The 13,445-nt window shown below is 39.4% G+C and overlaps 1 protein-coding gene across 1 annotated transcript; it reads left to right on the forward strand.

Annotated features, from left to right (window-relative positions):
* Positions 1–335: 335 nt before the first annotated feature.
* Positions 336–13,130, forward strand: LOC136437629 (methylthioribose-1-phosphate isomerase-like). Its single transcript, XM_066432251.1, has 6 exons — positions 336–524; positions 8,963–9,198; positions 9,914–10,083; positions 10,795–10,971; positions 11,836–12,060; positions 12,752–13,130. Exons 1-6 carry the CDS (start codon positions 393–395, stop codon positions 12,889–12,891), a joined length of 1,080 nt encoding a protein of 359 aa, XP_066288348.1. The 5' UTR covers positions 336–392; the 3' UTR covers positions 12,892–13,130.
* The last annotated feature ends 315 nt before the right edge of the window (positions 13,131–13,445 follow it).

Consider the following 13,445-nt stretch of genomic DNA (forward strand, 5'->3'; position numbering starts at 1 on the left):
AGAGCTGTGTTATATATGATCCATTTTACAAATTCATGCTATAAAAAAGATGGTATACGTAGTAAAACTTACGATTTACAATAAACAGTATCTGTCTTTACATAGAAACATTTGAATTTGCGATTTTCTCTTTATATTCAACAAGACATATCCTATGTGGTGAAAAATGGATGGTCCCCAAAGGAAGCTGGAAGGAAATTCGCATGGGACCCTGGGTAAATCTCCCGGATGTCACGTGAAATCTCGCGAGATGTCGGTGTTTTTTAAATAGGTCAAAGGTTACACGTTTTCTTCCCACGCGGAAAGTTTGTTCCTCTGAGATACATGGTATAGTACATGTACATTATCTCATCTTCGGAGCACTCCCCCCCCCCCCTCTATTCGGCAGGGAAATGTCCTTGCAGGCGATTCGATACAAGCGTGGGGAGCTACAGCTGCTCAACCAGCTGTTGCTGCCTGATAGGACGGAGTATGAAGACATCAAGTCGGTACGGGACGGCTGGAGGGCAATCAAAGAAATGAAGGTAGACTGCCACGCCCCCCTCCCCCTCCTTAGTCCCACGTCCCCACCTACACAATCATATGCTGATCACATTATGATTAGAGTGTGGGTTCTCTACTTCTATGTCTTTAAAAGTGGCCTGGACAAATGATTGACTTATAAAGTCAAGCCGTTTTATGGTTACCTTAAAAGTTGAATTGCTGGTTATATGCCTATACTCAGACCCTAAACACAGAGTATCAATTAACGTATACTGTATTAGACATATTTGGAACGGCCAATTTGAAAAAATACTAATAGAAGTTGAATTCAATAGGTTCAGGTACAAGCCCATTCACGGTTGCGACTACGCATGTGCAGTGTCAAAGGTAAAGGCCCCCAAGACGTAAACAAAACCCATCGGGGCGTTGTTATGCAACTCTAGACAATGTTGAGACGAGCATAGTTTACAAGCCAGGGGCCTTCAGCTTTGATACTGCAAATGCAAATTCGGAACCGTGAATGGGCTTATTGACCCAGAACCTCTATCCTTGGACCCATATGGCGTGGTCGAGGTAGCACGTGTTGTACCTTATTACAGGTCATGTTCATGTATATAACTTTTTTTATAAGGATCATATCTATAGTTTCCAAAAAGTTGTGTCAGAAAAGAAATCGTACGCAATGGATGAAACACTGATGCAATGTTGACCAAACATCCAACAGATACCGTGATGAATATCTTATGATCTATTATAACTACAAGACAACTCCTCGACATTTCTGATAACACAGTGCAACTGTGTTACCAGGCCAGTCAAGAGTTATTTGGTGTCCTGAGTTGTTGCTGACAGTTAACTTTGCCACTAACAATGGCATCGTTACCAGCCACAATGCACAACCCACTACCCATGGTACAGAGCTGCAGACCATTAACATCAGGGGTACAGAAGTATGGTCTTAAGATCCTAGGTTCAAATCCTAATGGAACCCAATATTGTGTCCTTGGGAAGGCTTTGTAGCGATGAGTTACAAAGCTTTAGTATAACTTGGATCAAATTCCGTGGATCCTAAGTGCCCAAGTTCAATCCTAGGGGTGGACTCTAGCTCGGACATGTTGTAAGGGATTGCATTCGTCATTTCGGATGGTGACGTAAAGCCGGCGGCCCCATGTATGAGGCATAACTAGCCTTCAGGCATAAACCTCTGCACGTAAAAGAACCCAACACACTTATCGAGAAGAGTAGGGGTGACCAGGTGTGCTTGGCCAAAAACGCGAGCCGTAGCAAAGCCGCATTGCACTACTAGCTAACGAAAAAGCGTCATGTTTCATCCTCAGTCTGAGGTTCGACCGCTTTAACAAGTATAAGAGGTGGGAGAGGAAGGTGGGCTACCTCTGCTTTCCTACGTCCTACCAGGCGTTAGACACAGTGGAGTAAAAACTGACAGATGATTGAGTGTTGCATGGACTTAACCCATCCCCCAGGGTCGAAGGATGATGATAACGAAATTAAACTCACTTCCTCTGTCTGTGGTTTAATTCAATACAAGAGGCTGTGGTTGAAAATAGTAAAAAAATGATTCCTGTCTATCCTTTTCCTCAACACAACTTAATGCACACACATCGATGAAGGTTAGACATCAAGGTAATAAGATATGTAAGGTAACAGTTACTCAAGCACATGGATTTCAATTTATTGGAAATTTGGAAATGGTCAGACGCTTCAGACAGCATCTGGCGTCAGTCATTTTTGTCCCCATTCGGTCATTTTTGCCTGCTGTTTTTGAAAAAAAAAAACAGTAGATGTTGTCTGAAACCTCTTACCTTTTCCTAATTTTATCCAGGTTTTTGTGTTTGCAGATGAACACACAATTTGTAGCTGTGTAGAATTTCACAGAGCCAATCAAACTGACCCAGTTATTTACTGATGAAGCTATCTACAATAACGCAAACTTTCTCTGACAGCCTATAATTCACATGCAGCAGCCTAACATTTAATTTGTGAAATTCATCATCCTTGTTAGGTCAGATTCAGAACTATACATCTGGCCTGTCTACTACCCTGCATTGAGTGCAGTCCAATTGTTCTGGGAAATCAAATTCAAAAAGCCAAGGGAATCAGCCGCAATCCAAGGTGGTAGAAACAAATTTGTTTCCATATACAATAATATGAACAGTACACGAATGTACAACTGAAAAGGTGGTTCTTTCTGAATATTGCTGTTGACTAAACACAGAATCTTCCAATCAAGATTTTATGAGATTTGATTAATTTAACTGAGTTAAAATTTGTCTGGAAGTGTTTTATTACATTTGATTTATCAAATCCCAATTGTCATGTCATTTGATATGATCAATGATATATGTTGTACAACACAGTAGAGACATCAAATATTCCATATCCATGCAGTCATTTTTTGTCTACTTTTACCTTGTCTTTTTTGTGATAAAAAGGAATTTCTGCATCGTAGTGAATTGCTTTAATCACAAAGTTAAACATAGATGAGATCAGGTCGCTTTCATTGACTCAATTGCTTCCAGGGATATGCATGTATCCATTAATTAGTTATTTCAATTTACTTTTTAATTTGACAAATAGTGAAAATTAGCTTTTGTGAGGCCTTGTATTAGTTGTAAAGAGAATTTGCAAGATGCCAATTGCAAGTCTATTCCGTAGCTACATGGTATCGTCTGATATTTGGCTAGCCTTTTATGATAACTTTGAGACACATTTGTTTGTAATCTTAATGTACTAGACACTCTGGCTTAATGGAGCAGAAGTACAGCAGTAGTGTTAGCCGATGTCATCGGTGTGTGCAACTGTAAGTGTACGTTTGCTTGCATGTCCTTGGGGTGGTAAGCCATGTCCACAACCACTTATCGGTCCCTCTCTGCACTCAATGACCACTTCTGTGTCCTACATCGCGGATCACTGTTTGATGTACCACACACAGTGACATGGCTTATCATACCTGATCGCAGATGTCTGTAAAATGCTTTGTCATTCCCTCCACTGGGAGAGGACATTGCCCTTCTACATCTGTAAAGAAGTGTCAAGCAAGAAAGTATTGTAATATCAGTAGGCCAAAGCTAGAAGTCTAGATTACTGTAAATGCATTTAAGTTCGCGTGGTTTTAATTTCGTGGTAGCAAGAAAATAGAGTGTTCGTGGTGGTTTTAAGTTCGCATTTGAGACTATAGTTGACAAGCGGGTGGGAGGGCAAAAAATGTTCGCGGCGGTTTTAATTTCGGGGCGAAGAGCTTACCGCGAATACCGCAAACATAAAACCGCCGGGAACATTTCTGTATTTACAGTATTACCTTTGCCGAGAAGGTTATGTTTTGCACAGCGTTTGTATGTGTGTGTTGTGTGTGTGTGTGTCACTGTGTGTGTGTAACTCAACGAAGTCAGCGAAGGTATGGGGTCGTGGACTCTAGTTTTTAGATGTCGTAGGAACTCTTTGTATGGGCAACGCCAACGGTCAATGATAAAAATCACAGTAGCAATGAGCATTTGGCCCATTACTGTGAGTGAGTAATTACCTGAGGAGATAACAGTGATGTCAAAATGGGGCAGTGTGTATCCTACTAGTACCTGGAATTTGTTGTGACCCTTAGGCCACACCAATTTAATTTGTTGCTTCTCGGAATAGCCTGTCCTGTTTTTCCATTTTGAAAAAAAAAAGAATTGGGTCACTATTCCCATTCACAAATTTTAACTCCCAATTTTACTATCTGTTCAGTTGTAAACTCAATAACCACCAAAATAGATTACAATTTACTCAAAGGCCTGCACATACCTAAAAAGTATGGTCACATTGATCATAAGTTATAATTTTTCATTTATGAAAACTATTTTTCAATATCAATCCATATATTACATGGCAAAAGTAATCTGTTACTGAAATTATAGCACTAGATCAAAGAAAGGGGTTCATTTGCATAAAATGAACCATACAATGCTGAAACTTGAATAATCCTCATATTTTTTATGTTATGTAAACCCTTATCTTCACCCCAGACTATTCGCAAAAAATTGTTGTTGTTTTTTTTGCCCTGTCGCTCCGATTTTTTCCTGAAAAAAATCTGACAACCAACAAATTAAATTTGTGTGGCCTTACCAATAATGCATGGTTGATGACAAAGTTTGTCATAAAAGAAAAAAGATTCACTCATAGCCATAAAACACTTAAACTGCTTGATTTGTCTGTATAGCAAAGTATATACTGTACAAAGTTAAATGAATATTAACCTTTAGCATACTGAAGAAGCCATTTGGCACCCAATACCCTATTGATTACAGATTTAGGCAGCAGGGAGAAGGTTAAAATGATATAGACATATCCTGTCTCCTTTATTCCCAGTGGTAATTTTAACTAATGGAAAACAAATTGTTGTTACATTTATAAGTTGCATGATTGCAAATTAAAGTCAACTTCAGAATAGATTAGGATGTATTTTCTTCGTACACAGTAGAATCAGAAATGTAAATTGTAATGATGTTATGCTCATAGAACTATTACGGTAATACCTGTCAAATGAAATACATAATATTGCAGGATATGATATATAGATTTAGATTACTTGGTATCAAAAAGGATTTAAATGATCTTTGTGCCTCTGGTGATATACATGTATGCAACCTGACTACTATTGCGTTACTAGACTAATTACAAAATGTACACAGGTTATGTTTTTGAGACTTATTTTTGCATTGTAACTCATAGAGGGCAGTTGTAACTTTTGTTTAACATGATAAACAATCTTTGCTGTTACGAGATATTGATATGCATAGATGTTATATGAAACATCTAAGTAGGTTGATGACATGGAAGACCTTTCGCTTCGTTCGACACAGTCGAGACTTGGTGACAATTGCGTGACACTGAATAGAAATTTAGAGACAGCGAGTAGTAAACAGTGCTTAAGGCAGATTAGCTTCAATAGGGACCCACCGATCATTTGGATGATAGCGTGTTGATACTAGGTTTAACTTTCTTGAACGGCAAGCAAATTGATTTTGGGATTGCATGACAGAGGATTTGTTAGGTAGGATACCCATGTGGGTCACTTTATTTAGTTTAAGATTATCAATGTAATGTATCTCTTTTAATAGTAGCAATTTATTTCTCCATCTCAACACACTCTTTTGTGTCAAATTCATAAATAATCATGACAAAAATAGTGTCTGCAGAAGTGAATTTTTGTTACTTTAACCTTAAGAGTAAACTTTAAGATATAGTTACTGATTTCCCAACACACATGGATACATGTAGATAAACTGATTCAATATATTTGTGTGTACTTCTTTATTGTTCATTCATTCGTGCATAAAAGTTTTAAGCCTAAGAGTAAGGGCTTAATTCTGTTCAACATAGTTACTAGAGTGTAGAAGTAGGTAAAGCTGGGATTGACCCTACTAGTACTTTGGCCGGACAGACACCTGAGAAAAAGACACCTAGAAACGTCAAAATCGTTTACTCTCGAAAAATATCATTTCAAGATATAGTTCTGAAGACAATCAGCGTTCTATCATTTTTCTACAAACTGCATGAAAAAAGAATGATACTGTAGATGCAGAAATGTTCGCGGTGGTTTTATGTTCACTGTTTTTGCGGTTAACCCTTTATATTTACCGTCAACTTAAAGTTAAAACCACCACGTAAAGCTGTTCCATTGTGTCAGACTTTAGTGCTACTATTGTTTCAAACACAAGCTCAAATTCAAAACCACTGCGAACGCTCCATTTTCTCCCTACCACGAAATTAAATCCCCGCAAACATTTCTGCATTTACAGTAGTCAGAAATTATTTATGCATGCGGATGCTGTCTGAACGTCTGACTTTTTCAAAATTTTATCCAGTTGCTTGAGTAACTATTTTTGGCATATCTTACTACCTGGATGTCTAACCTTCATCAGTGTAGTCTGTAGTATAGTTCCTCACCCAAATATTCCGCCTTGTCAGTATGTTTCTGCAGCTCTTTACTAAGAATTGCCCTGAGGTTCATTCTAGACTCAGAGATGAGTGAAAATTGGGTCAGCATATTGATCTGATAAATCCTGCAACTTCCCTTATAACGGTCAGTATGTCTCTGTGGCATAATTAGGCTGGTTAGGGACTTGTCTCTGGTCCCACTCACTCCTCATAATGGACCAGATTAAAAAGGTCACCAGAGCGAGCGAATGACACAGATGCTTCTCGCACTGAAAAGGTCGCAACGTGTACGCCAATATGGTAGATTGGATGAGCGGGGAGATAATTAACACTGAGCTCGGCAGAAACGGGGCTGAGCACTTATTGACCGTATTTGCACGGGCGGTGGCACATACGCTACAAAGGGCTTTTCAGGACGAATAGGCAGGGACTTGCCAGTTGCAGATAGCTTATATCATTTAATATCAGTAGATTTGTACAGTTGCGTAGAATACAGAAAGTGTTATCTGATCTTGTATACATGATTTTATTGACAGCTATATTAATCATTTTAAGTAAAATCATTTGAAATATGCTTCATCACATTTTCATGTAGTACATGTAACACATATTTTCCAAGCAGAGGTTTACTAGCTATAGTAAGGGTGTGGCTAGCTAAATGGTTTTGATGTCTTTTCTCTTAAGCATTCTATTTTGTCAAGTTTTCTTTCTGTCCACAGTTTGGCTGGCAGAAAAAAAGAAAACAAAATTAGAGGCATGCCAAGGCCACACCAATTTAATTTCTTGGTTAACAGATTTTTATTTTCCCAAAAAAAAAATTCTAGAAAAAAAAATCATGAAAACAGAAGGCTGGACGTTAACCAAGAAATTAAATTGGTGTGGCCCAAAGGCACCTAAAACAAACATCAAAAACATGCTGCAGCCTAACCTCTGCTTGGAGAGTAGTAAAAGGTACGTAAATGTAAAAGCTAAACCTGCTGCCTTTTGCAACTGTCATTTCTAGCAAACATGCCATCATTTTATAGGTACATGTGTACATGTGACTTATTACTGCGTGTGTAACTGTAGACAATGAACCATCTATATTGTATTTCAATCCCACCCCTACTATTGCTACCTGGCTGAGTGAATACTAGTAATGGAAATTCAATCTCCATGCAGTAAATGCAGTACTAGTGACCTGAATATCTACATAATTGAAGGTCTGGACATTTGTATCCCTTACCAGGTAAAGGGCAGCCTATACAGGATTTGTGGTCGGGTCTCCGGTATGGCTTTACTGCTAGGATTACTCTTAATGTTTTATGGAGAAGTTAAACTGTTGCTAGTACATATATTACTGGCATGCCAGTACTCATAATGTTGTTGTTAAGCCATTTGACTCAGAGGGCAGCTCATATAGGATTTGTGGCCTTGTCTCTGGTCTGGCTTTCTGCAAGAATTACTCATGATTTTATTGTTGCTCTTAGGCCACACCAATTTAATTTCTTGGTTAACAGATCTTTAATTTTAGCACAAAAAAATCATGAAAACAGAAGGCTGGGGTGAAAACTTGCACCTGACCCTGCTCACTCCCTGCAACTGTGTGCACCAAAGCAAAAACATTCCTCTGAGATTCTGTTTTTATGTTGTTTTTCCAATCTAGCATTTTTTAAATTTTTTTTACTTATTACATTATAACCAAGCAAGAAAATAAATTGGTGTGGCCTTAACGCCATTTGACTCAAAATATATGAAGAAGAAGTTGAATGATAGATAAACCAAACCCGACATGATACTATATTTTTAATAAGACAGATTAGTTCTGTTGTGAAATGATTATGTCCAGTAGAAAGTTAGAGTTACTCTGTAGAAAACTGGTGCAGTGTATCAATATTTCAATTCGTTAAAATCCATGTACATGTACATTAATACTACATTTTGTACTAATTGTATAGTAGTGCAAAAATCTACCATGTTGTTTCATATTCCCATCTGTGAGTTGAAGATACAGTACTGTATCTGAATATCGTGTGAACAGTCTGCGCAGAAACTCAGCTCAATCTTGATGAGCGATCAGGAATATATTGATGCCTGATGTGTAAATTTGTTGTTAACATGACAGGGAGACACCTAGCAGATTAATTGTGAAGTGCAGGGACATGTGCACAAAAGGTAAAAGCAGTCATCCCCAATCAAGGTGAAGAAAGTAGATAGTGGTAGTGCAAAAAGGTGGTGTTTATACCATAGTATTTTTTCATTCAATCAGATACATTGTGATGAAGGGACTACAGAAAATTTAGAAGAGTTAAGTCAGTTAAGGTGAAAAATACATAGGATATAGGAGATTCTTTTTTTCACATGTACGGTGAAAAATACATGTAATTGGCAATTCCAATGGGCAGCTAATAACTTGTTGGGCTCCTACGTGTAGGCAAGGAGGTTAGAACTAATTTATCTTTAACCTCCTTGATGTAGGCTAGGCTACCGTACAGTTGTAGACAGAGAAAACCCTACCATATAGTAAACAAATGTTCATCTATACAACTGTATTTGCATGTTATAGGTACGCGGAGCACCCGCCATCGCTATTGCGGGATGTCTGAGTGTTGGGGTCGAGGTGGCCAACAGGGACTTCCGATCTGTGGAAGAACTGGTGAAGTTTGTGACCGACAGTTTGGCGTATCTGGTGACCGCACGTCCAACCGCTGTCAACATGACTGAAGCCTCCGTCCGTTTTTCAAAGGAGATCTCTAAACTTTCTAAAGAAGGTTGTTCCAGTAAAGAGAAACTCAAAGATTGGTAAGTGTTTAGCACCTATCTGTGAGTATTAAATTGGAGTTAAAGATAATGTATTGCACAATAATTGTATCGGGTACAACATTATAAAAACCCAAAAGGGAGAGCACAACGCTCTTGGGAATCCAACACGCTAACCATTAGGCTAAAAGGTCCGGACCAATTAGACTGGTCAGTTAGTGGAGGTTGATCCCCACTGTTACACTACTCCCCCTTTTCTTTTTAGACTCGTCCTGAGTACAACGTCCTGTGTGGCAGTAGTCTCTTTGCCGTTACTCACAGGGCCGGTGTAGGAACCACTGTAAGGGGCGAGTACGCCGCTCCCAGGATTCGAACCCGCGCCGATCCCGATTCGCACGGCTTGGGAATCCAATTGTTCCTTTATCCTATAGAGTACAAAAATATCTACGTGCACCAGTGCACCCCCAGTCAAAAATTAGGGTGCAATTTTGAGTGCAGAAAGGTGCACATGCACCTACTATTTCGAGCCCTGATACCACAGTAGGAAGGTCTGGTGGAGACCACTTCGAAATTCTCAGCAGCCAACTTGCTATTCGCATGTAGCTTGATAAGGTGTAAAGATACGTAGGAATCATATGCAAAGCATTGTGCACAGTGTGCTAGCTTGTACATTAGCACTTAAACATTTTTGTGTGTGTTAGTGTTACACATTACATACTACATGTGCGCACTAATCTGAATATTCCTGTTTGGTCAGGTTTCTACAGGCAGTACAGGACATGTTGGACAGGGATGTGGAAGACAATAAGGCCATGGGAAAGTACGGTGCAGAACACATCCTACAGAACGTGGGAGAGAAGAGAGTTACAGTTCTCACACACTGTAACACTGGATCTCTGGCCACCGCCGGGTACGGAACTGCACTGGGTAAGGACAACATCTGTATCTATATAGCTCGTACAACCGTCCTTCGGCATAACACACCAGCTTTGCAGGCACACGGTTATATTATACCAAACGACCTGTCACAGCTGACCTTCACACATCTAACTTCATGCATTGTTTAAAATCATCTAATGAGGATGCCTCTACAATACTTGATGGTAACGAGTAACATGCTATAATACTAGTAGATAAAACAGTTGGGTTTTGCAAAAGAAAGTTTTGCAACAGAGTGTTGCCCCCTAAATATGCAAGACTGTTCCAAAAGATATCGGCAACTGGTTACGACATTGAAAACTGCTGTTGAATATGCAGTCAACATTTGAGGGAAATGGATTTCATATCATAAGAATAGAGCCTACATATCTTCCAAATTTCATCTGTTTGTTTTTCAAATTCATCTTGAAACTTCACCCAGGCCAATACCTCCATTGGCCTCCCAGCCAATGGAGGTATTGTTTTGGATGTGTCTGTGTCTGACGGTGTGTGTGTGTATCTGTCTGTTTGTCTGTATTTCTGGATATTTGTAGTCAAAATAGCTTAAGAACCTCTGGATGGATTGTCACGATATTTGGTATATGGGTAGGTATTTGCAAATGTCAAGGTCGATTTTAGACCCCCTAGTGTTTGACCTTGATCTCTGTAGGAATCAGTTTTATAATTATCAACTAAACAGAGTTGTACTTCTATCTTCAGGTGTCATCAGAGCCCTGAACGAGAGGAAGGCTATAGAGGAAGTATACTGTACAGAGACCAGGCCATATAACCAGGGGGCCAGGTTAACAGCGTATGAACTGGTACACGACAGGATCCCATCCACCCTGATCACCGACAGCATGGCAGCAGCACTCATGAGGACAAAAGGGATCTCAGGTAAGCTCATTTTACCTTGATATGTTGAATTACTTGGATGTCTAACCTTCATCATTGATGAAGGTTAGACATTCGCCAAAAATAGTTACTCAAGCAACTGGATAAGATTTTGAAACAGTCCGACGTTTCAGACAGCATCCGCCATCTTTAAGTCATTGACAAAAGACAGCACATGGTGTCTGAAACGTCTGTTTCAAAATCTTATCCAGTTGCTTGAGTACCGGTAACTATTTTTGATGTATCTTTTTACCTTTTGGATTGTGCACTGTAGAATCTTATGTTTTCTAAGAGTGTTAAGAGACAGTAACTGTTTCATGTTCTTGCGTTCCTTCGAAAAATGTCAGTAATCTATATGTGACAAAATACTAATAACGATCTAGAGTCACTCATTATTTATGGCTAGTACTTGACTTCTGCAATCACAGTGTCTCAATGTTTGACTGGAATGGGTCAAGACTTTAAGTGTGCAACTGTATATATGGAAATACTTTACTTCTGGGACCGCATCTTTATATATATGTGTATAAACAGCGACACCTATACTGCAGCGCCACATATGTACAATTGTCGTGCAATAAAGTTCTTCTTCTGTATGTTTTAGTTAGTATACGTCACGGGTCGTGACGTGACTTTGTCCGCGATCATGGCTCCATAAGGGTTGGATGTCCCAATAAACGCTCAGCACCAGTTGTGCACCCTATACTGTCTGTCTAGAGTCGTCAGTCGTGCTATATTGGCGCAGTGCAATGTGAACCAGTCAGAATTGCCCTGAGGAAGGTGACAGACGGTCACCATAATGTTGTTGTGAGTAAAAAAAAACACTTTGTTTTGTACAAATAGTCTTGTTATTCATTGTCTTCCCAGCCATTGTTGTCGGTGCGGACAGGGTAGTTGCTAACGGCGACACAGCCAACAAAATCGGCACGTACCAGCTGGCCATCCTGGCCCACCACCACGGCGTCCCGTTCTACATTGCTGCACCGTCCACGACCTGTGACCTGTCCCTGCGCACGGGAGAGGAGATTGTGATCGAAGAGAGGCCACATAAAGAGATGACTCATATCAAGGGCACAAGACTTGCACCTGAAGGTAATGCATGTGTCATGTGTAGTTTTTTCATACCCATTCAAATTATGTTAGATTGCTTTCATCAATGTGTCGTAAAGGTATGCCCTGTTTCAAATTCTTCAAACAGGCAACCTCTTTCTTAGCATTATCCGCACTACCTGATCACTTATTTCACATTCATCAGAAAAATTAGTATTTAGTATCTAGTTAGAAAAGCAATATATGAGAGAATATACAATCCCACACTCAACAGGAAAGGAGGTCTACGCATCAAACTTTCAGGCACTTGGGATAACGTGCTACCTCCAACCCCCAACGAACAACATTAGCTTCTAAAACAACAGGAGCTAATTGAGTCATTAGCATATAACCTTGTCTTGACTTACTATTCTATTGAACCATCTGAAATTGTCTTCACTTCATTAGCACATCTATTCAGAGTTCTGGTATAAAACCTGGTTCTGCCAGATCTTTTCTTAGTCACTGACGAAAGACAGCGGATGCTGTCTGAAACTTCTGACTGTTTCAAAATTTTATCCAGTTGCCTGAGTAACTATAATTTGGCTTTTGGTTGTCAATTAGATGTCAGGCACACGAATCACATAGATTGGAAAAGGTTTTTGCTCATGAACATTTGACATATACATTACCTCAGACATTGCTCATTTCTCCCAATGGAAGCTGATTTTGATTGCTCTTGTTTGCTTCACAGGAATCAAGTGCTGGAATCCTGCCTTTGACGTAACACCCCATGATCTAATCACAGGGGGGATCATCACAGAGAAGGGGGTGTTCCCCCCAGAAAAGTTAGAAACAGCCCTGCAACGGCTCAATAGACAGCAGGACAGATAGGAAGTTCAGAGGCTTACTGGCTACCTCTACAAAAAGGGAACATCAATCATTCCTGTTAATCTATATACACTGACTTTATTTCATGGATCGCTCGCTCTCATTTGAATGTACACATTTTGTAACTTCCGTGACATATATTAAGGTGCCAAACTGTCTTTTTTGAAAGCCAGAAGTTTTTAAGCCGTCATAAATGACAGTTTGGCACCTTATATGTGGCAAATCTTAATGTCGGGAACGTCTTACTTGAAAGGGTAACAAAAGTTACAAAATGTGTTCATTTAAATGAGAACGAGCAGGATGAGATGTATGTTTAAATCAATTCTTAGCTGAGTTTTTTTAAGGAAGAAAATTATGCTGCTCAGAGCTACTAGCAAAGACTTGTACGATCTTACCTCTTTTATACCATGTATGATAGCTGTAAATGTGCTATTCTGTCTGCATACTTCTTTCTGGTATGAATCCTCACTGAAACAAATGTATTAATCATGTCAACTTGATATAGAGGGTCAAAACAAAGTCATGCATTCCAAAAGTTATCACCTGTAAATAATTCC

Source organism: Branchiostoma lanceolatum, chromosome 1 (genome assembly GCF_035083965.1).
Source record: "Branchiostoma lanceolatum isolate klBraLanc5 chromosome 1, klBraLanc5.hap2, whole genome shotgun sequence".
Lineage (NCBI taxonomy): Eukaryota > Metazoa > Chordata > Leptocardii > Amphioxiformes > Branchiostomatidae > Branchiostoma > Branchiostoma lanceolatum.